The sequence below is a fragment of the Cherax quadricarinatus genome, chromosome 48 (assembly GCF_038502225.1).
Source record: "Cherax quadricarinatus isolate ZL_2023a chromosome 48, ASM3850222v1, whole genome shotgun sequence".
In the NCBI taxonomy this organism is placed as follows: Eukaryota; Metazoa; Arthropoda; class Malacostraca; order Decapoda; family Parastacidae; genus Cherax; species Cherax quadricarinatus.
In genome coordinates this window covers 8,417,859-8,443,107 of record NC_091339.1, presented here as the reverse complement: position 1 = coordinate 8,443,107, position 25,249 = coordinate 8,417,859, and the positions used below count along the sequence as shown (strand labels likewise).

The 25,249-nt window shown below is 45.2% G+C and overlaps 1 protein-coding gene and 1 long non-coding RNA gene across 5 annotated transcripts in view; one reads left to right on the top strand and one right to left on the bottom strand.

The window, feature by feature from the left end:
* Positions 1 to 25,249, top strand: part of LOC138854067 (uncharacterized) — a 343,922-nt gene that overhangs the window by 54,200 nt on the left and 264,473 nt on the right. The window lies entirely within an intron of this gene.
* Positions 1 to 25,249, bottom strand: part of LOC128687643 (UDP-glycosyltransferase UGT5) — a 108,632-nt gene that overhangs the window by 57,627 nt on the left and 25,756 nt on the right. For all 4 annotated transcript variants that reach the window (XM_070094848.1, XM_070094846.1, XM_070094849.1 and 1 more), the window contains one exon: positions 19,054 to 19,237. In XM_070094848.1, coding sequence (XP_069950949.1) covers positions 19,054 to 19,233 — 180 coding nt within the window. In that variant the 5' untranslated portion in view covers positions 19,234 to 19,237. The remainder of the gene's footprint in view (positions 1 to 19,053; positions 19,238 to 25,249) is intronic.

Here is a 25,249-nt window from a genome sequence, read left to right as displayed (position 1 = left end):
TGACCAGGGTGCACAACAGTGCACCAGCACCCATACTGTTGTGTGGTGACCAGGGTGCACAACAGTGCACCAGCACCCATACTGTTGTGTGGTGACAAGGGTGCACAACAGTGCACCAGCACCCATACTGTTGTGTGGTGACCAGGGTGCACAACAGTGCACCAGCACCCATGCTGTTGTGTGGTGACCAGGGTGCACAACAGTGCACCAGCAGCCATACTGTTCTGTGGTGACCAGGGTGCACAACAGTGCACCAGCACCCATACTGTTGTGTGGTGACCAGGGTGCACAACAGTGCACCAGCACCCATACTGTTGTGTGGTGACCAGGGTGCACAACAGTGCACCAGCACCCATACTGTTGTGTGGTGACCAGGGTGCACAACAGTGCACCAGCAGCCATACTGTTGTGTGGTGACCAGGGTGCACAACAGTGCACCAGCACCCATACTGTTGTGTGGTGACCAGGGTGCACAACAGTGCACCAGCACCCATACTGTTGTGTGGTGACCAGGGTGCACAACAGTGCACCAGCACCCATACTGTTGTGTGGTGACCAGGGCGCACAATAGTGCACCAGCACCCATACTGTTGTGTGGTGACCAGGGTGCACAACAGTGCACCAGCACCCATACTGTTGTGTGGTGACCAGGGTGCACAACAGTGAACCAGCACCCATACTGTTGTGTGGTGACCAGGGTGCACAACAGTGCACCAGCACCCATACTGTTGTGTTGTGACCAGGGTCACAGTGCACCAGCAGCCATACTGTTGTGTGGTGACCAGGGTGCACAACAGTGCACCAGCACCCATACTGTTGTGTGGTGACCAGGGCGCACAACAGTACACCAGCACCCATACTGTTGTGTGGTGACCAGGGTGCACAACAGTGCACCAGCACCCATACTGTTGTGTGGTGACCAGGGTGCACAACAGTGCACCAGCAGCCATACTGTTGTGTGGTGACCAGGGTGCACAACAGTGCACCAGCACCCATACTGTTGTGTGGTGACCAGGGTGCACAACAGTGCACCAGCACCCATACTGTTGTGTGGTGACCAGGGTGCACAACAGTGCACCAGCACCCATACTGTTGTGTGGTGACCAGGGCGCACAACAGTGCACCAGTACCCATACTGTTGTGTGGTGAGCAGGGCGCACAACAGTGCACCAGCACCCGTACTGTTGTGTAGTGACCAGAGTGCACAACAGTGCACTAGTACCCACTGTTGTGTGGTGACCAGGGTCACAACAGTGCACCAGCACACATACTGTTGTGTGGTGACCAGGGTGCACAACAGTGCACCAGCACCCATACTGTTGTGTGGTGACCAGGGCGCACAACAGTGCACCAGCACCCATACTGTTGTGTGGTGACCAGGGCGCACAACAGTGCACCAGCACCCGTACTGTTGTGTGGTGACAAGGGTGCACAACAGTGCACTAGTACCCACTGTTGTGTGGTGACCAGGGTGCACAACAGTGCACCAGCACCCATACTGTTGTGTGGTGACCAGGGTGCACAACAGTGCACCAACACCCGTACTGTTGTGTGGTGACCAGGGTGCACAACAGTGCACCAGCACCCATACTGCTGTGTGGTGACCAGGGTGCACAACAGTGCACCAGCACCCATACTGTTGTGTGGTGACCAGGGTGCACAACAGTGCACCAGCACCCATACTGTTGTGTGGTGACCAGGGTGCACAACAGTGCACCAGCACCCATACTGTTGTGTGGTGACCAGGGTGCACAACAGTGCACCAGCACCCATACTGTTGTGTGGTGACCAGGGTGCACAACAGTGCACCAGCACCCATACTGTTGTGTGGTGACCAGGGTGCACAACAGTGCACCAGCACCCATACTGTTGTGTGGGGACCAGGGTGCACAACAGTGCACCAGCACCCATACTGTTGTGTGGTGACCAGGGTGCACAACAGTGCACCAGCACCCATACTGTTGTGTGGTGACCAGGGTGCACAACAGTGCACCAGCACCCATACTGTTGTGTGGTGACCAGGGTGCACAACAGTGCACCAGCACCCATGCTGTTGTGTGGTGACCAGGGTGCACAACAGTGCACCAGCAGCCATACTGTTGTGTGGTGACCAGGGTGCACAACAGTGCACCAGCACCCATACTGTTGTGTGGTGACCAGGGTGCACAACAGTGCACCAGCACCCATACTGTTGTGTGGTGACCAGGGTGCACAACAGTGCACCAGCACCCATACTGTTGTGTGGTGACCAGGGTGCACAACAGTGCACCAGCAGCCATACTGTTGTGTGGTGACCAGGGTGCACAACAGTGCACCAGCACCCATACTGTTGTGTGGTGATCAGGGTGCACAACAGTGCACCAGCACCCATACTGTTGTGTGGTGACCAGGGTGCACAACAGTGCACCAGCACCCATACTGTTGTGTGGTGACCAGGGTGCACCACAGTGCACCAGCACCCATACTGTTGTGTGGTGACCAGGGTGCACAACAGTGCACCAGCACCCATACTGTTGTGTGGTGACCAGCGTGCACAACAGTGCACCAGCACCCATACTGTTGTGTGGTGACCAGGGCGCACAATAGTGCACCAGCACCCATACTGTTGTGTGGTGACCAGGGTGCACAACAGTGCACCAGCACCCATACTGTTGTGTGGTGACCAGGGTGCACAACAGTGCACCAGCACCCATACTGTTGTGTGGTGACCAGGGTGCACAACAGTGCACCAGCACCCATACTGTTGTGTGGTGACCAGGGTCACAGTGCACCAGCAGCCATACTGTTGTGTGGTGACCAGGGTGCACAACAGTGCACCAGCACCCATACTGTTGTGTGGTGACCAGGGCGCACAACAGTGCACCAGCACCCATACTGTTGTGTGGTGACCAGGGTGCACAACAGTGCACCAGCACCCATACTGTTGTGTGGTGACCAGGGTGCACAACAGTGCACCAGCAGCCATACTGTTGTGTGGTGACCAGGGTGCACAACAGTGCACCAGCAGCCATACTGTTGTGTGGTGACCAGGGTGCACAACAGTGCACCAGCACCCATACTGTTGTGTGGTGACCAGGGTGCACAACAGTGCACCAGCACCCATACTGTTGTGTGGTGACCAGGGTGCACAACAGTGCACCAGCACCCATACTGTTGTGTGGTGACCAGGGTGCACAACAGTGCACCAGCACCCATACTGTTGTGTGGTGACCAGGGTGCACAACAGTGCACCAGCACCCATACTGTTGTGTGGTGACCAGGGTGCACAACAGTTGTGTGGTGAGCACCAGTGCACCAGCACCCATACTGTACTGTTGTGTGGTGACAACAGTGCACTAGTACCAGGGTGCACTGGTTGTGTGGTGACCAGGGTCACAACAGTGCACCAGCACCCATACTGTTGTGTGGTGACCAGGGCGCACAACAGTGCACCAGCACCCGTACTGTTGTGTAGTGACCAGAGTGCACAACAGTGCACTAGTACCCACTGTTGTGTGGTGACCAGGGTCACAACAGTGCACCAGCACCCATACTGTTGTGTGGTGACCAGGGTGCACAACAGTGCACTAGTACCCACTGTTGTGTGGTGACCAGGGTCACAACAGTGCACCAGCACCCATACTGTTGTGTGGTGACCAGGGTGCACTACAGTGCACTAGTACCCACTGTTGTGTGGTGACCAGGGTCACAACAGTGCACCAGCACCCATACTGTTGTGTGGTGACCAGGGTCACAACAGTGCACCAGCACCCATACTGTTGTGTGGTGACCAGGGTGCACAACAGTGCACTAGTACCCACTGTTGTGTGGTGACCAGGGTCACAACAGTGCACCAGCACCCATACTGTTGTGTGGTGACCAGGGCGCACAACAGTGCACCAGCACCCGTACTGTTGTGTGGTGACCAGGGTGCACAACAGTGCACTAGTACCCACTGTTGTGTGGTGACCAGGGTGCACAACAGTGCACCAGCACCCATACTGTTGTGTGGTGACCAGGGTGCACTACAGTGCACCAGCACCCGCTCTGTTGTGTGGTGACTAGGGCGCACAACAGTGCACCAGCACTTATATTATTGTGTGGTGACCAGGGCGCACAACAGTGCACCAGCACCCATACTGTAGTGTGGTGACCAGGGTGCACAGCAGTGCACCAGCATCCATACTGTTGCGACCAGGGTTCTCAGCAGTGCACCCTGGTCACCCTGACCCCATAATGTTGCAGTGTCTGACAGTGTCTGTCAGACACTGCAACACCATGGGATCTTGATACAAAGAATTTTTCAACACTTGTCCAACCTTTGGACGAAGACCTAATTAGACTAATGGATAGTTCCACTATGACCCCGCCTCCTGCTGCCTCGCCTCACCTGTCTGCAATATATAAGCCATCTCTGCGACCCTATTCCGTACTTTCTAAAAGATTGATGGACTCCAGGCTGAGGGACTGAATACCTCAAACTCCTCCTCTCCTTACACCTTTCTACTTTGTATTGTGCTGATGAAGCCACTGTGTGGCGAAACGTTTCTTCAGTAAAGATTCCCATGTGTTGAATAAGTGATACAAACAGATCTACCTGGGTAAAATTCATGTTGAGGTAGGTTTGCCAGTACGGGTCCTGGCACCGGTCTTCTCCAGGCGGTGACCCCATAGTGGCTCCTAAAGGAGTGTCAGAGTTGGTACAAGTGATGTACCGTTTACAGCCCCATGGCAGGAGGCACGGTGAGCATTCATGTCACGTGTAGTACCGCTTATAGCCCTATAGAGGGAGCAGGTCTGTAACAATGGTGCCGTCAGTTTTTCAACTCCATTTTAGCCATTCCTGGCACTCAGGGACGCAGCCCGAGTGCCAGAACGACTCTGGAGATTATCTGGAGGTGTGATGAAAGTACACAATGAATATAAATAGGGTGAAGTCAGGTGGAGAATGCTCAGTAGGTTGAATTTGAGACAGACCTCAGAGATCTGCACGAGACAGGTGGGTGTGTATGTTATGTAGGATAACGATGAAGTTCCTTGGCAAGGGGTTCTATGTTATAGAAGCCATTGTTCTGGTTGAAATTGAACCACTTCCACCAAATAACATTACGGTGTCCCGTGGCCTGGTGGCTAAAACTCTCGCTTCACACGGCGAGGGCCTGGGTTCGATTCCCAGCGAGGGTAGAAACATTGGGCATGTTTCCTTACACCGGTTGTCTGTGTTCACCCATCAGTAAAATGAGTACCTGGGTGTTAGTCGACTGGTGTGGATCGCATCCAGGGACAAAACTGACCTAATTTGCCCGAAATGCTCTGCATAACAAGCGGCTTTCTATAGTGTTGTATGTCATTGATGTCAGCTAGGCCTGTATACCTTGTACATGTACTTGTAGTAAATGAAGATATTGTTATTATTAACAGCAGGACTCCCGTCTAACGGAGGCGAGGGGATAGTATGATGCCGCATAAATACTCTTGATAAGAGACACGTGCAACAGTTAAATATCTTTATTCCGAAACGTTTCGCCTACACAGTAGGGTTCTTCAATCGAGTACAGAGGAGCTTATAGAAGCAGTAGAGATGTAAAGACAATGCAATCAGTCCATCACCCTTAAATATGTAGTTTTAATGTGGTCAGTCCCTCAGCCTAGAGAGTTTTATTCTATAGTCTGGAGCAATGTGAAGTTTGAAGGAACGAACGAACGAATGAAAGTTCAGGTAAGATCCCAAATGGGATGAGCGGGGAAGACGGGACAGACGGAGAATAGTGCTGGAGAGGAGTGTTCTTAGTCGTAGAAATAGAGCCAGGGCTTAACCCAGCAGCGAAGGCGATCGTAGGACAGATATTGAGAAGAGAAATTCAGGCTCTTCTGTTGGGACTCCGGTGGGGTGAGCGGGGAGGACGGGACAGGCGAAGATTAGCGCTAGAGAGGAGTGTAGAATTGACCCATGTCTTAACCCTAAAGCTAAGGCGAACGTGGGTCAGATAAGGTACCTGTCAGAGAATCCAAGGTTATTTGTAAATAGGGTTAGGAGCAGGATCATGCAAGGAGTAGAAAAGGTTGTGTTGGTTTGTGGGTCTGTGAATGTCTTCGTCAAGGAGAGAGGTCCAGTAGTCATGTGTCTCGTTTGTCTATCTGTCACTGAGCGTCTTCCAGTACAGATTCAGCGCAGGGATGTCTAATTGGGCATGGAGAGACTCGCTTGTGGCGAAGTCCTCCCATCTGACATCAAGCACCCAGCGCAGTGCCTTGTTCTGGACACGCTGCAGTTTAAGTAAGTTTGTTTTTGCTGCAAGAGAGAGGGCTAGAGGAGAGTAAGTTATCAGAGGACGTATTAGGGATTTGTAGAGGTGTAGTTTGGTGCGTTGAGAGGCATGTTTCAGCTTGTAGAGGCCCGCAAGGGCCTTACTAGCTATTGCATGCCTTGAGTGAATGTGTCCGTGTAAACGAAGAAGGTAGTCAAGATTAACGCCAAAGACAGTGACAGATTGTGTGATAGGGAAGTAAGTGCGGGTGTCAGCTGTTCTGAGTTCGACAGGTAATGGAGGATCACGTTTCCTGTAGTTAAAATACGTAATGCTGGATTTTGCTGCATTGGTTTTGATCCTCCATTTTTGTTCCCAGATGGCTATCCTGTCAACCTCATTTTGTGTTTTGTGTGTGAGTGTATCTATATTGGCATGAGTGATAAGTTGTGTAATGTCGTCTGCATAGGCTAGTGTGATGGAGTTGTGGTATACAGGTGTTGGAATGTCGTTAGTGTATAAAATGTAGAGGGTAGGGGAAAGGACAGATCCCTGGGGTACTCCAGCATTTAGTGTGAAGTTGTCAGAGTAACAGCCTTGGAATTTGATTCTCATGGTACGGCCGTCTAGGAAGTTGCAGAGGAGTTTACGAGTATTGAGAGGCAGGTTGAAGTTAGTGCAGAGTTTGTACTTGAGCCCTTCGTGCCAGACAGTGTCAAAAGCTTTTTCAACGTCTTTTGCAACCAGGGCTGTCCTGTTTCTTTGTTTTGTGTTTATGTGGATGTAGTTGAGAATGATGTTAATGGCATCCTGTGTGGATCTGTGAGTTCTGAAGCCAAACTGGCCATCATTAAGTAGAGAATTGTGTTCCAGGTATCTGCGAAGGCGGTGGTTGATGAGTTTTTCTAAAGTTTCGAGGAGGCTGATAGGGAGATAGTTTCTAGGATCAGAGTGGTCTTTTTTTGGGCTTAGGAAGGAGGATAGCAGTAGCAGCTTTGAAGAGGGAAGGGAAGTATCCATAGGCAAGGGAGGCATTGAGGAGGTTTGTGTAGGCAGTAATGATAGAGTCAGGAAGATGTTTTAGGATAATATGGTTTAGGCCAGAGGCACCAGGAGCCTTGGGAGGAAGGTGTCTGAGGAGAGTTTTAATGTCTGTGTTGGTGAAAGGAGTGTCGAGTTCTTGGGAGGAGGTAAGAGAGTCCAGATGGATGTGGCTATCTGGTGTTGTTTCTTGTGTGTGTGCAGTGTTCCAGTGTTCTATGTTCTGAATGTGTTGAATAACGTTAGGGTGAGGTGGGTGAGGGTGGAAGATGTTCTCCCAGATGTGTTTGAAGATGTTAGTAGCAGCCTGCGGGTCTGAGATGTGTGTTGTTGTGGGTGATGTGTTTGAATTTGTTGGTGGGAGTTGTGCCTCTGATTGATTTTGATAAAGTTCAAGAAGGCTTTAGTGTTTTTAATACGCTGTTTGTCCGCTTGTATGAGTTGTGACCAGTGATTGTTGTGGTCTTGGTCCTGGCTGTGTAGAATGTTGTTTCTAAGGTAAGCGAGATCTAATCGGACTTGATTAAATCTGTGTGTTGTAGAGGAAGCGGTTGTGGTAGCAGATAATTAGTCTTCTTGTTCTGAGTGACGGTTTGAAGGAATAACTAGTGGTGTGAGTTTTCTTTGGTATTGTGGTGTTCGCTGCTTGTGTAATGGTGTCCTGGATGAGATCAAGTTGAGTATCGATGTCAGAGATAGGTTTGTTGTTGTAGTCATAGGTGAGGGTAGTATTGTCTATGTGTTGTTTGAAAGCATCCCAGTAAGCATTCTTGTAGGAGAAGGAAGGTGTGGCTGGGATGAGGATAGGGTTGGAGGAGATGTGTAAGATGACTGGGATGTGATTAGAGCCTGTAATAGGGCCAGGTGAGATGTAGTGTTGAAATAGAGAGCTGGCTCTGTTTGCCAGAATGATGTCTGGTTTGCCTTGGTCCGTGTGGTTGTAGGTGTTGAAGTCTAGGCCGAGATGAATTAGGTGTTTATGGTTTGTGAAGTTGAGTAATTGGTGACCAAGTTGGTTGTTACTGGTGTGAAGAAAGGCGGTGTGTTTGGCATTCATGTCAGCTAGCAGGTATGTTGGTGTGTTAGTGTAGTTGAAGACTAAGGAAAGATGGTGTATGTTGAGAATAGTGTTTGGGCGAGCATAGGTGGTGAAAAAGATAAAGGGGCCAAGGTGGGTGTGTATTCTGACTGCAGGACAGTGTTGGTGAATGAAAGGGATTGGGAGAAATTCGTTTTTTATGTTGGATTTGACAAGGATGGCAACCCCATCATGGGGATCATAGGGGGACTGTAGTGCAGTATAACCATAATGGCAGATACGTTGAGGGGCTTTGAGGAAGGTACTGTTTAGCAAAACAATATCTGGCCTCTCTGCTTCAAGGAGCTCGGCCAGTAGGTGTCTAATTGTAAAGTAAGAACGTACATTGAACTGAATCACTTTAAACATGATTTAATGGTTTCGTCATAGCAAAGTTAATGTCGGGGGAGGAGTTTGGGTTAAAACCCGTGATAGTGGTGCCATCAGTGGATGTGTGTTTGTAGGTGTTACGGACCCGTTTCCTGGAGGGGGAGGAAGAGATGGTTTTGTTTTTATGTTCTTTGGTCTGTGTGTCAGAAGTTGGGGCAGGTTTAGGTTTGAGTGGATTTTGTCTGGAGGAGGTGGAGTTGGACCTGGATGAAGTTTTGGTTGTGGTGGAGGAGTGGGCAAAGGTAGATGCAGAGGAAGTGAAAGCTCTGGTAGGGGATGAGGAAGTGGAAGCTATGGTAGGGGATGAGGAAATGGAACCTTTGGTTGGGGATGAGGAAGTGGGTAAGGAGGTGGGGGGAGGGGTGGCCATAGCAGCAGCAGTAGGGGTGTTGGTGGGAGGGGTAGAAGTAGTGAAGAGGGGTAGGGGAGGAGGAGAGCTGGTGGGTGTAGGAAGTGGGGGGTGGGAGAGAGGGAGGAGTTAGAGGTTGTAGGGGGCTTAGAAGAGAAGCAGGAAGGAGGGATAATTAAAGAGGGAAGATTGCAGACAAGATTAGGTTAAGGACATGTGAGTAGTCTGATTGGTAAGCTTGAGAGATTACCATTGCAGAGTGGGCAGCAGTGGCAAGTTGACAGGTCAGTTTTGTAGTCTAGTGTGGGTGTAGGTGTAGAAGAAGTACTTGTAGTTTGTGTGTTGGTGTTTGATGTGTGTAGAGTAGGAGAGGTAGACAAAGTGCGTGGAGTAACCCAGGCATTGGGGGTAGGGGAGGGAGGTATGGAAGGGGGGGAGGTGCAGGGAAGGGGTTGGGGAGGGAGGGAGGTTGGCTTGCTCTGAGGGAGGAGAGAATGTCTTTTCTAGAAGGGCAGGAATTTGCAACTGCAGTGTGTGACCCGCCGTAAGGTAAGCTGGGCCTGACGGCATTCATATTCGTATGCTTCAGCATTTACAAACGTCAGCCCTTGCAGTCCTCTTACGGCTTTTTAACGTTATTTGGTCGCAAGGAATTCTTCCCCAGCTGTGTTTCCTACTGCTCCTGCCTACTTTCTGTACTCGACTGAAGAAGCCTACTGTGTATGCGAATCGGAATAAAGATGCCTAACTGTTGCTTATGTGTCTTACTAACACACAATAGTCTGTCCATTATTCAATATGGCTTTTGTAAGGGCTGCTTCACTGTCCACCACTTACTCCGCTTAGATACGTATGTTCTCGATGTCTTTGCTAGTAACCACTCGGTTATTTCCTTTTTTAATCTTGAGGCATATGACACTATTTGGAGATATAACATCTTGGCCGAAGCTCTTTTCTTAGGCTTCCGAGGCACTCTGCCATCTGAGAATCATTTCTGTGTCTGTGTTAATAATTCGCTTTCCCAGGACTTTGTCCAAGCTGAGGGTGTCCCTCAGGGATGTGTTCTCAGCACTACTATTTTTCTCCTTGCTATAAATGATCTAGCATCTGTTCTCCCATCCAACATTTGGTCATCACTCTGTTGACTGCTTCGCTATACCTTGTACAGGCGCTGAGTGTCGCCTAGTAGCAGCCTCTCTCCAGAATGCTGTCAGACGTGTTTCCCATTGGGCCACTATTCATGGGTTTAAATTTTCTAGCGCTAAAACATACCAAATTACCTTCCCCAGACGCTCTATCGTCCCTGATACGCCTTTGTACCTGTATGGCTCACGTATCCCAGAATGTGATACTGTCAGGTTTCTCGGCCTTCTGTTTGATTGTCGGTTATCCTGGAAACATTGTATTACCTCCCTGAAAACTACTTGTCATAGGCGGCTGAACCTTCTTAAAACCCTTGCTCATCTTTCATAGGCGGCTGAACCTCCTTAAAACCCTTGCTCATCTTTCATAGGCGGCTGAACCTTCTTAAAACCCTTGCTCATCTTTCATAGGCGGCTGAACCTCCTTAAAACCCTTGCTCATCTTTCATAGGCGGCTGAACCTCCTTAAAACCCTTGCTCATCTTTCATAGGCGGCTGAACCTCCTTAAAACCCTTGCTCATCTTTCATAGGCGGCTGAACCTCCTTAAAACCCTTGCTCATCTTTCATAGCCGGCTGAACCTCCTTAAAACCCTTGCTCATCTTTCATAGGCGGCTGATCATCAAGTTCTCCGACTGCATTCAGCCCAAATACATTGAGCGGCCTCTCCTGCGACTCTAAACTTGATGGCATCCATCATCAAGGATTACGTTTATGTCTATGTGCTTTTCACTCCTCACATGTCGAGAGCCTATATGTAGAGGCGAATATTCCATCCTTGAAGACTCGGCAGAAGATGCAACATCTCAATGAAAAGCAGGGGCGCCACAAGTACGCGAAGAGACAACACAGTAAGTGTCAGGGACCCAAGACTGTTCAACTGCTCCCCTCATGGAAGGTTCCTTGATGGTGAGGGGCTCTTGATTTAGGGAATTGGATCTGTGCTCCAGTTCCCCGAATTAAGCCTGAATGCCTTCCACATCCCCCCCTCGGGCGCTGTATAATCCTACGAGTTTAGCGCTTCCCCCTTGATTATAACAATAATAATGTTCAACTGCTTCCCAGCATGCATAAGGGGGCTTACCATAGACCCCTGGCTGTTTTCAAGAAGAGGCTGGACAAGCACTTAGTACTTGATCAGCCGGACTGCTGTTAGTACGTTGGTCTGCGTGCGGCCAGTAGTAACAGCCTGGTTGATCAAGAGGCCTGGTCACAGACCGGGCCGCGGGGGCATTGATCTCCGAAACCCCCTCCAGATATACTTCAGGTGAAAATACCAGGCAATCAGCAGTTTGAGATAAACCAACCCGTCTGGCACCAACAATTATTCCACGGCCAAAATAACTTAGGTCGCATTTCTTCTCTATTCCGATGTTCAGTCTGAACAACAGATGAACTTCTTAACAATGTCTGCATATTTTTAGACATTGAGGTGCTGCCACCTGACTGGCTGATTAGATATTTTCATTAACGAACAACTGTCCGTAATAAAGAGACTATTGAGTGGCCATTGGTGGAGTCAGAAATGGTGATTTTGCAGTCTACTCGTCTGCACAATCAGCACTATAATTAACAACCAACAGCCTCTCGATTAGAGGGTTTTTCCTAACCTAAAATCCATGTTACTGTCCAAATAACCTTTTTCCCTAGCAATTCAGGCTCAACTCCCAGGTTGAGTTGGTCTTTTCCAACACTGCCAAAGGCATTTTCCAGATTGCTAGAGACACAGGAACCTACTTGCACCTAAATTGTCCCACAGCAGAAGTTATTATCAGCAAAGTTACCAAAAGTAGCCTCCAAGACGTAGTTCAGCTTTCCCGCAAACGTCAGTCCTTGTGTTACAATAGCCACTGGGAGGATAAGAGACGCCACACCCTGATCAATAATTTGTCCTCCCGCACAATGTTTAGAAATTCAGACGCACAGCAAGGCCTTGAGTTTACTACCAATTTACTTCAACTCGGTGACCAACCACAGATACAGTGACGGACTCTCCACCAAAGATTTATGCTAGGCATTCTCACTACCGCCTTGTGAGCCATTCTCTCCTACCATTCCCAAATGGTATAAGAAAGTCGTTCAGTATCTCGCTAAAGATCACAGCATAGTCATCACAAAGGCAGAGAGAGCAGGCGGAGTCGTCATATTAAACCTTGGCGACTGTAACTCAAAGCTGACGGATCTCTTAACAACCCTTGCCGCACACCAATACAGCAACACTCAACGCAACTCGCTCATCAAGAATTTCTTAACCAGAGCCACACAAATCTTCGAATGGCTTACCAACACAATATACCTTTGATATCAGTCATGTTTTGTAATAGGCAGGACCCATACAAGTTTGCCAGTGGTGTCCTAGCCAAACACTATTCTGGTCTCTAATGATAATATCAGGCATTTACATCTTAAACATTCTGGTGCATTAATCAGTTACTTTAAAGACCTTTCTACCAGGAATAAAAATAAAAAAACTAAGCAGTTTGGATGTCTTTGTTCACGAAAGTCAATGCAGGGTATCAACTCTCTCGGCTGCACAGTCAACAACAGCTTCAATGTATTACTTTCTCCAAATGTCGTCGTCGCTCTCATTGAACCTTGTGACAACTTCAAATGTTTCTCAGTGTCAGTAACAGCTTTTACCAACAAGCAGGATGAGCATGGGAGTTCCCATCAGCACCATACTAGTGAATTATTTACATGGGAAAACGTTTCAGTATTATTACTCAACTGTCACGTGGTGCTTTACATGGTGTGATGTAGTTTTCGTTTTCTCTAAATACAGCAATGTCCACGAACTACAAAGAATGCTCTAGGCAGTCGAGCTGTCAATTCTTTCACTTTAGAGGAGGCAATTAAGGACAAATTTCCGTTAAAACCATACCAGGGGCGGGAATAGAACCCGCGGTCAAACTCCAGGCCGGCACGTTAGTTACTGAGCCAGCTGGCTACAATAAAACTCATCCAACTATGTTGGATGAATCTTATCGTAGCCAATTGGCCCAGTGGCTAACGCGTCGGTCTGGAGCTTGAGACTCTCTGACCGCGGGTTTTATCCCCACCCGTGGTATGGTTTGTTTGCATTCGTGTTATTCGATTTTGTGAGTCGAGTCAAACTCCTGTTCCATGACATCCTCGTTCTAATTCTCAATTATTTACTCAGTTGTAGTCTATAGAAAACCTAAGAAAACCAATCACATTCAATTATATTCCACATAGGACACCAGAACCTAACGAGGTATCTTAAGTTTTTTGTTCCAAGAGCCTTCCATGTCTGCAATCCCGGGTGCATAGACGAAGACTGTGCCTTCACTAAACGTTTTCACAGCTCCATTTCTACACCTCCTTCAGTAAAGATTGCACATAATGTGCCTTACAAACCTCCGCTTTTAACCAACAGTTCCACATATTCATTGTCCTCCCTAAGTGAGAAGTTGTTTAAAACATCTCTTAGAGCACTCGCAATATTGGAGTCGTCACCCCCAACTACTGTCCCCATCAAGGACCTCGCTAAAATTAAAATTTCACACCCAGTAATAGTCCATGCACGTGTTTATACCATTCCCTCATGGGGGCACGAAAAAAACACATTTCAGAAACACCCTGAACTCTCATACTCCTGAACGAACACAATTTGCCAGCAAATGCAAAAAAACTGAACATCACTTGGTGTGTACAGGATCTGAACATCAGTAACCAGCTTGAGATGGAACAATGCCTGTCAGAACCAGACACATGGAAGTGCAAGTGCAGAGAGGCAGCTCTTATATCTTTCTCTAAAACAGTTTCACAGAATAAAGGCAGCCTTAATATTTCTTAGATTCAAACAAATCCTACTTCAAACACGAATGATGCTGATGATGCTGATGCTGATGATGCTGATGATGATTGATGATGATTAATGCTGCTGCTGCTGTTGTTGTTGTTGTCCTAACCTAAATATTCCAATTGTATCCAGGTAATGGGCATCCGAGTATAACAAAACCTCTGGTTTGCGAAACATTGTCTTCATAAATCTCTCATTTAGATGTATATGTCTGTTATCCTTCCAATTGTTGTCAGTAATACTACCATAACTACACATGCAGACGGTAGTTTTTGTGATGGTGGTACAATAGTGATTGTTATAGTGATAATGTGATGATTAGGTTGATATGTTACAATAATAGTGGTTATAGTGAGGGTGTGGTGGTGTTATATATTTTACAAGAATGAAGTGATGGTGCTAATTGTTGTTATAGTATTGTCATCATTGTAGTGTTATGGTGATGGTGATACCTAGCATGGGCCGGTATACTGAAAACGTTTCGCCCACCAGGGTCTTCATTAATTTAATGCAGAGACAAAGTAAATATGTTACCGAAGTGTTAACTGATAATTGTGATTTTTATGGTGATACGATGGTGGTGATGGTTCGATGGTGGTTATGGGACGATTGTTCGATGGTGGTTATGGGACGATTGTTCGATGGTGGTTATGGGACGATTGTTCGATGGTGGTTATGGTGATGGTTCGATGGTGGTTATGGTGATGGTTCGATGGTGGTTTCATGGCAGTGGTTTATAGTGGTGGATGATGTGATGGTGGCTGATAGTGGTTGTTACGGTGATGAATGATTAGGTATTGTATTTGATGATTATATGATGGGTGGTTATGTGGGATATTATGATTCTGGTTGTTATAATAAGATGACAATGGTAGTTATGGTCATTGTAAAATGGTGGTAGTTCTTAGAGATTGTTATCACGATGGTACGATGTTTGTAGATTTATGGTGACAATGAGATGGTACTGGATGTTGTGATGGCGGTTATGATACTGGATGTTGTGATGGTTATGGTACTGGATGTTAGTGGTTATGGTACTGGATGTTGTGATGGTTATGGTACTGGATGTTATAGTGGTTATGGTACTGGATGTTATGGTGGTTATGGCACTGGATGTTATGATGGTTATGGTACTGGATGTTATAGTGGTTATGGTACTGGATGTTATGGTGGTTATGGCACTGGATGTTATGATGGTTATGGTACTGGATGTTATAGTGGTTATGGTACTGGATGTTATGGTGGTTATGGCACTGGATGTTATGGTGGTTATGGTACTGGATGTTATAGTGGTTATGGTACTGGATGTTATAGTGGTTATGGTACTGGATGTTATAGTGGTTATGGTACTGGATGTTATGGTGGTTATGGTACTGGATGTTATAGTGGTTATGGTACTGGATGTTATAGTGGTTATGGTACTGGATGTTATGGTGGTTATGGCACTGGATGTTATGATGGTTATGGTACTGGATGTTATAGTGGTTATGGTACTGGATGTTGTGATGGTTATGGTACTGGATGTTATAGTGGTTATGGTACTGGATGTTATGGTGGTTATGGCACTGGATGTTATGGTGGTTATGGCACTGGATGTTATGATGGTTATGGTACTGGATGTTATGGTACTGGATGTTATGGTGGTTATGGTACTGGATGTTATGATGGTTATGGTACCGGATGTTATGGTGGTTATGGTACTGGATGTTATGATGGTTATCGTACTGGATGTTACGGTGGTTATTGTACTGGATGTTATGATGGTTATCGTACTGGATGTTATGGTGGTTATGGTACTGGATGTTATGGTGGTTATGGTACTGGATGTTATGATGGTTATCGTACTGGATGTTATGGTGGTTATGGTACTGGATGTTATGATGGTTATCGTACTGGATGTTACGGTGGTTATGGTACTGGATGTTATGGTGGTTATGGTACTGGATGTTATGATGGTTATCGTACTGGATGTTATGGTGGTTATGGTACTGGATGTTCTGGTGGTTATGGTACTGGATGTTATGGTGGTTATGGTACTGGATGTTATGGTGGTTATGGTACTGGATGTTATGGTGGTTATGGTACTGGATGTTATGGTGGTTATGGTACTGGATGTTATGGTTATGGTACTGGATGTTATGGTGGTTATGGTACTGGATGTTATGGTGGTTATCGTACTGGATGTTATGATGGTTATCGTACTGGATGTTATGGTGGTTATGGTACTGGATGTTATGGTGGTTATGGTACTGGATGTTATGGTGGTTATGGTACTGGATGTTATGGTGGTTATCGTATTGGATGTTATGATGGTTATCGTACTGGATGTTATGGTGGTTATGGTACTGGATGTTATGGTGGTTATGGTACTGGATGTTATGGTGGTTATGGTACTGGATGTTATGGTGGTTATGGTACTGGATGTTATGGTGGTTATGGTACTGGATGTTATGGTGGTTATGGTATTGGATGTTATGATGGTTATGGTATTGGATGTTATGGTGGTTATGGCACTGGATGTTATGATGGTTATGGTATTGGATGTTATGGTGGTTATGGTACTGGATGTTATGATGGTTATGGCACTGGATGTTATGGTGGTTATGGTACTGGATGTTATGGTGGTTATGGTACTGGATGTTATGGTGGTTATGGTAATGGATGTTATGGTGGTTATGGTACTGGATGTTATGATGGTTATCGTACTGGATGTTATGGTGGTTATGGTATTGGATGTTATGGTGGTTATGGTATTGGATGTTCTTGTGGTTATGGTATTGGATGTTCTGGTGGTTATGGTATTGGATGTTATGGTGGTTATGGTATTGGATGTTATGGTGGTTATGGTATTGGATGTTCTTGTGGTTATGGTATTGGATGTTATGATGGTTATGGTATTGGATGTTATGGTGGTTATGGTATTGGATGTTATGGTGGTTATGGTATTGGATGTTCTTGTGGTTATGGTATTGGATGTTCTGGTGGTTATGGTATTGGATGTTATGGTGGTTATGGTATTGGATGTTATGGTGGTTATGGTACTGGATGTTATGGTGGTTATGGTATTGGATGTTATGGTGGTTATGGTATTGGATGTTATGGTGGTTATGGTATTTGATGTTATGGTGGTTATGGTATTTGATGTTCTGGTAGTTATGGTACTGGATGTTCTGTTGGTTATGGTACTGGATGTTATGGTGGTTATAGTACTGGATGTTATGGTGGTTATGGTACTGGATGTTCTGGTGGTTATGGTACTGGATGTTCTGGTGGTTATAGTACTGGATGTTATGGTGGTTATGGTACTGGATGTTCTGGTAGTTATAGTACTGGATGTAATGGTGGTTATGGTACTGGATGTTCTGGTGGTTATGGTATTGGATGTTCTGGTGGTTATGGTATTGGATGTTATTGTGGTTATGGTACTGGATGTTCTGGTGGTTATAGTACTGGATGTTATGGTGGTTATGGTACTGGATGTTCTGGTGGTTATGGTACTGGATGTTCTGGTGGTTATGGTATTGGATGTTCTGGTGGTTATGGTATTGGATGTTATGGTGGTTATGGTACTGGATGTTCTGGTGGTTATGGTATTGGATGTTCTGGTGGTTATGGTATTGGATGTTAAGGTGGTTATAGTACTGGGTGTTCTGGTGGTTATGGTACTGGATGTTCTGGTGGTTATGGTATTGGATGTTCTGGTGGTTATGGTATTGGATGTTATGGTGGTTATGGTACTGGATGTTCTGGTGGTTATGGTATTGGATGTTATGGTGGTTATGGTACTGGATGTTCTGGTGGTTATGGTATTGGATGTTAAGGTGGTTATGGTACTGGATGTTCTGGTGGTTATGGTATTGGATGTTCTGGTGGTTATGGTATTGGATGTTATGGTGTTGAATGATGGCTGTCGTCACCCTCCTTCAGTAGTGTGCATATCAGTTGGGACAGTGATGAAATAAGACAGTTAATTTGGCAAATTAATGCTTATTTGAGAAATACAAGGCAATCATAGTCACATAATTGATTTATTTAGAGATATGACTACCCTTTGCTTTTATAAACATTGCTACACGCTGCGGAATAGAATCGACGAATGTTGAACACACTTTGGCAAGTTCATCGTGGTATCAGGTCCTAATAACAGCAGCTATTAGGTTCTTCACAGTCGAACAGTTCTGTTTCGCGATCCTGTGTTTGGTTATTGCCCATAGATTCTCAATTGGGTTGACATCAAGAGAGTTTCCTGGCTAATTCAGAGCGTTTAGCCCACTCTCTTTGAAGAATGTTATTTTTTGAAAGTGTAGGATGGAGCAAGATCCTGCTGGAAAATGACTCCTCAATCAGGAAAGTCTCTATCCTCAATAGGAAGCAAATGAGTTGGCAAGATTGCCTTGTATTTTTTTCTGTTCACCGTTCCCTCAACAATAACAAGTTATCCAAGGACTTTTGCAGTAAAACTACCCCAAAACATCTTGGGTGGGTGTTTTGGCGTTTGTTGAATGTATCCATTCCGAAGAGGTTCACATTTGCTCCGTTTCACTACCTCTGTACCCATGTACTCCAAAATGCACCTCATCTGAAAATGTAATTTTTCTCCATTCATCTCCACCGCAGCCGTTTTTTTATTCATAGCAACAGTTGTTCTTCATCGTCTTTCTGAAAGTTCTGCCACCTTCAAGGAGCCTTCGTTAAGCATATGAAAAATCAACATTTACGCTTACAGCAATAGACTTACAGAACATCAGCTATTGTAGCACTGACGAGAAATGCAGGATAACACCACAGCTAAATGGTTTCCAGAAGTAGTAGCAAACTTTTATGAAAAGAAAAGAACCCAAACTACATTAATTAAGCCGGAGACTGACATACGAGATAATCACAAAATTTACTCTGATTACAATTAATTTGCACACTACTGTATTACTACAACGACTGCAGTGAATTAATAACAACAATAATAACTAAGGAACACGCAGATACATACAGAGCCGAGGTTGTACCTTATGTCCACGGTCAGCCAGAGCTAAGAGGAAAGGCTTGAACATATTCCAGTGGTTCCTCATGACTGCAGGGATGGGAATCAAGAACTTGTAGGACTTCTCAGGTGGTGGCAGCTTGGCCTGCGCCATTCTGCAGCCAGCCAGGACAAAAGGCAGAAATATCAGTAGTAGTAATCGCATCGTCCTGTAAGAAAGAAACATTTTTATTTTCACCTGATAGCAGGTTGTCTGTATTCTCTAGCTGAGAGCCTGCACTTTTAGCAGCTAGTATGCACTCCTAGGAGATAGCCTATGCTCCTAGAATTTAGCCTGCACCTCTCAGAAGTTAGCCTGCAGCGTAAGCATTTAGCCTGCAACTGTTTTTCATGTAGCTTTCACCAGCAGCAGCTTCCACTCCCCGCAGCTAGCCTGCATCTCTAGTAGCTCTCCGTTCTTAGCTAGCTGAGAATGTGATGTTGGCTGCCTTCGATTATGAGCAGCTGTATCCCCAGCTTAAAACAAGAGTTAGAGGATGCTAGAAGAGGGATTCAACGACTGAAAGGGGTGTGCAAGGATCATCCCTGGAACACCGTTGTCGAGATAATCTGCAGTGATGATATGACCAACAACTGGATAATGGTTGGAACGAATGGGACGAAGCTTAAGCTAAGGAATGTCCAAGAGACTTCTGTGGAGATCAGCAATTCCTTCTCTCTGTTGACAGATGAGTGTGCATCAACAGTTCAGGACATCCCAGTGAAGACCATCCCTATGAGCACCGTCAAGAACGTCATTGTAAACACTAGCAAAGGTAAGAACGTTTTAGTTAGGGACAGGTTAAGTTTATGGATAAGGCATTTTGTATTAGAAATAGGAAGAAAAGGCAGAGGGTGTGTTTTCCAGGGGCTGGGATGTAGGATATTATTAGCTCTCTGGACATCATGAGAAGTAATAGGAGCAGTCCTGTTTGTCTCGAAGCTGTAGGCAATGATGTTAGCAGATGTAGAAATGAATACATGATTAGCAGGTATAGGTCTGAAGTAGACGTAATTTGGAAGGGAGGGCGCTCTGTGATGTATGATTATTGTGGGAAAAAATAGATGGTAGAAGCAGCGATTTGAACTGTTTAAATGATCAGGGTCATAATAATGTGGATTTTAGGGGTAACCTTTATCATTTAACAGGTAAAATTCAAAATAATTGCAACATAAATTATGAATAGGAAAGATGAAAAGGGAAAAATTACAGATGAGAAATAGTCTTCAAATATTTTACACAAATAGTCAAAGTGCTAGAAATTAGATGAGCTAATTACATCTGATTTCATGTGTTATAAACATAAACGTTATTGTAGTAACTGAGACTTGGTTTATTTTGAAGTGTCGAAACATGATTGCTGAGTGTTATATTCATGGGTTTAAGTTGTTCCGTATAGACAGACATGATGGGAAGTGGGGTGGAGTAGTAGTATATGTTCGAGAAAATATAAATTGTTTCATAAAAGGAGATATCAAAATCGATGGATTAGACATAGAATCTGTTTGGGCCGAGTTTCTAGAAAGCCAAGACAAGCTAATTTTAGGTGTAATATACCAACCTCCTAACTTAGAAAGTGATTGAGGGAGACGACTTTGGGATGAAATTGTTAGGGCTTCTAGACACTGTAACTTAGTAATAGGGGATATTAAATTTAGTCAGTTTGACTGGACTTCTTTGACCGGTAATCTGGAGCCCAATGACTTCCCGGAAGAAGTTCAGGGCTGCTTTCTGAAGCAGTTTATAACAAAGCCTAAAAGTGATAATCTACTCAACCTATTCTTGTCAAATAAGGAAACCCTCGTAAATCTAGAGATCACAGAAGAGCTTGGCGCAAGTGACCACTTGCGCCAAGGGTACTCTATTTTCTTTCTGCCAGTCATAATGGACTTGGGGGAGAAACCTGTCTAGTCTCGACTGGGGTTGTCTAGCTAATGATTTATTGACGATGATCGTACTTACGATAATAAGGGGATCGGCAATTATGACTCTTTCTTAACAATGTACAACATGCTCAGAATATGTATATTCCCAGAGCGAATTTATTTTTATTAACATATCGGCTGTTTCCTCACCAAGACAGGTGGCCCGAAAAAGATACTTTTATTATTCGCTCCATCATTGTCTTGCCAGAGGCGCACTTACACTTCAATTATAAAACTGCAATATGAACACCCCTCCTTCAGAGTGCAGGCACTGTACTTCCAGGACTCAAGTCCGGCCTGCCGGCTTCCCCGAATCCCTTCACAGATTTTACCTTGTTCACACTCCAACAACACGTAATGTCCTAAAAACCATTTTTCTCCATTCACTCTTATCTAACATGCTCATGCTTGCTTGCTGGAAGTCCAAGCCCCTCACACACAAAACCTCCTTTACCCCCTCCCTCCAACCTTTCCTAGGCCGACCTCTACCCCACCTTAAGAACATAAGAAAGAAGGAACACTGCAATAGGCCTACTGACCCATGTGGAGCAAGTCCATGTCCCACATCCCCCGGATTAGCCCAATGACCCACCCAGTCTGGTCACCTCCACTCAAGGAAGGAGCACGGCACCAGACCCAGCAGCGCAAGCTAGTCAGGTCCAGCCCACATCCACCCAGTACAAGCTAGTCAGGACCACCCACATCCACTCATGTATTTATCTAACCTATTTTTTAAACTACACAACGTTTTAGCCTCAATAACTGTACTCGGGAGTTTGTTCCACTCATCCACAACTCTATTACCAAACCAGTGCTTTCTTATATCCTTCCTGAATCTGAATTTTTCCAACTTGAAACCATTGCTGCGAGTCCTCTCCAATTCATTTTATTTTGTTCCATCCTCTCTGCACCAAACCTGCACACGAAGATCACTCCATATGAAAGCAAACGACTTGGCAGGAGATGCAACAATTCCCCAATAAAAAGCAGGGGTGCCACGAGTACATTGAGAGAGAACACAATAAGTGTCCGGGGGCCAAGACTGTTCAATTGCCTCCCAGCATACATAAGGGGGATTACCAATAGACCCCTGGCACCTAAAGTCAGTACCTGGCTGTGGTTCGTACTTCAGCTTGCGTGTGGCCAGCAGTAACAGCCTGGTTGATCAGACCCTGATCCGCCATGAGGCCTGGTTTCAGATCGGGCCGCGGGTGCGTTGACCCCCGAAACCCTCTCTAGGTAAACTCTGGGTACATGTCCAAAGCACCTCAACAACCCATCCTCAGCCCTCAGGATAATAGTTTTGGTAATTCTGCACCTCCTCCCTAATCTCCAAACTACGGATTCTCTGCATTATATTCACACCACGCATTGCCCTCAGACATGACATCTCCACTGCCTCCAGCATTCTGTGTTGCAACATTTACCACCTATGCTTCACGCCTATATAAGAGCGTTGGTATAACTATATTCTCATACATTCCCCTCTTTGCTTCCATGGATAAAGTTCTTTGTCTCCACATTCTCCTCAGTACACCATTCACTTTTTCCCCCTCATCAGTTCTATGATTCGCCTCATCTTTCATAGACCCATTTGCTGACACGTCCACTCCCAAATATCTGAATACATTCACCTCGTCCATACTCTCTCCCTCCAATCTTTTGTTACCTAAACTTTTTATTATCCTTGTCTTACTCTTTTCTATATTCACTTATAATTTCCTTCATATACATACCCTACCAAGCTCATCAACCAACCTCTGCAACTTCACTTCAGATCTCTCAAAAGCAGTGTCATCAGCAAAGAGCAACTGTGACAACTACCACTTTGTGTTAGATTCTTTATCTTTTAACCCCACACTTCTTGCCAGCACCCGAGCATTCACTTCTCTTACAACTCCATCTATAAATATATTGAACAACCAAGGTGACATCACACATTACGGTCTGCTGCCTACTTTTACTGGGAAATAATCTGTCTCCTACATACTCTAACCTGAATCTCACTATCCTCGTAAAAACTCTTCACTGCTTTCAATAACCTACCTACTATTCCATACATTTGCAACATCTGCCACATTTCCCCCTCCCCAAATCCACCCTATCATATGCCTTTTCCAAATCCATAAATGCAACAAAAACCTCTTTACCCTTATCAAAATACTGTTCACCTATATGTTTCGCTGTAAACACCGGCTCCACACCTCCTACTCTACCTAAAGCCTCCTTGTTCATCTGCTATCCTGCTATCTGTCTTACTCTTAATTCTTTCAATAATAACTCTACCATACATTTACCAGGCATACTCAACAGACTTATTCCCCTACCATTTTTACGCTCTTTTGTCCCATTTGCCTTTATACACAGGAACTATGTATGCTTTCTGCCTGTCCCTAGGTACCTTACCCTCTTCCATGCATTTATTAAATAAAAACGCTAACCACTGCAAAACTATATCCTGAACTGCTTTTAACATTTCTACCTTTATCCCATCAATCCCAGCTGCTTTACCCCCTTTCATTCTACCCACTGCCTCACGCACTTCTCCTCCAGTCACAACTGGATCTTCCTTACTCCTACAAGATGTTATTTTTCCTTGCCCTATACACAAAATCACAGCTTCCCTATCTTCATTAACATTTAACAATTCCTCAAAAGGTCCCCTCCATCTTCCTGATACCTCTAATGCTCTATTTAATAACTCTCCTACTTTTAACTATCAAATCCCCTTGTTCCCTAGGCTCTCCCAACTTATTACTCTCACTTCAAAACTTTTTCCTATTTTCAACAAAATTTGTTGATAACATCTCACCCGCTCTCTCTTTTTATATTTCTTCACTCTCTTAACCTCTCTTTTTCTGTCCATACACTCCCTTCTTGTATCACTTCTACCTTGTAAAAACTTCTCATATGCTAACTTATATATATATATATATATAATATGTATATATATATATATATATTATATATATAATATATATATATATATATAATATAATATATATATATATATATATATATATATATATATATATATAATATATATATATAATATATATATATAATATATATATATATATATATTATATATATATATATATATATTTATTATCACACTGGCCGATTCCCACCAAGGCAGGGTGGCCCGAAAAAGAAAAACTTTCACCATCATTCACTCCATCACTGTCTTGCCAGAAGGGTGCTTTACACTACAGTTTTTAAACTGCAACATTAACACCCCTCCTTCAGAGTGCAGGCACTGTACTTCCCATCTCCAGGACTCAAGTCCGGCCTGCCGGTTTCCCCTGAACCCCTTCATAAATGTTACTTTTCTCACACTCCAACAGCACGTCAAGTATTAAAAACCATTTGTCTCCATTCACTCCTATCAAACACGCTCACGCATGCCTGCTGGAAGTCCAAGCCCCTCGCACACAAAACCTCCTTTACCCCCTCTCTCCAACCTTTCCTAGGCCGACCCTTACCCCGCCTTCCTTCCACTACAGACTGATACACTCTTGAAGTCATTCTGTTTCGCTCCATTCTCTCTACATGTCTGAACCACCTCAACAACCCTTCCTCAGCCCTCTGGACAACAGTTTTGGTAATCCCGCACCTCCTCCTAACTTCCAAACTACGAATTCTCTGCATTATATTCACACCACACATTGCCCTCAGACATGACATCTCCACTGCCTCCAGCCTTCTCCTCGCTGCAACATTCATCACCCATGCTTCACACCCATATAAGAGCGTTGGTAAAACTATACTCTCATACATTCCCCTCTTTGCCTCCAAGGACAAAGTTCTTTGTCTCCACAGACTCCTAAGTGCACCACTCACTCTTTTCCCATCATCAATTCTATGATTCACCTCATCTTTCATAGACCCATCCGCTGACACGTCCACTCCCAAATATCTGAATACATTTACCTCCTCCATACTCTCTCCCTCCAATCTGATATTCAATCTTTCATCACCTAATCTTTTTGTTATCCTCATAAGCTTACTCTTTCCTGTATTCACCTTTAATTTTCTTCTTTTGCACACCCTACCAAATTCATCCACCAATCTCTGCAACTTCTCTTCAGAATCTCCCAAGAGCACAGTGTCATCAGCAAAGAGCAGCTGTGACAACTCCCACTTTGTGTGTGATTCTTTATCTTTTAACTCCACGCCTCTTGCCAAGACCCTCGCATTTACTTCTCTTACAACCCCATCTATAAATATATTAAACAACCACGGTGACATCACAC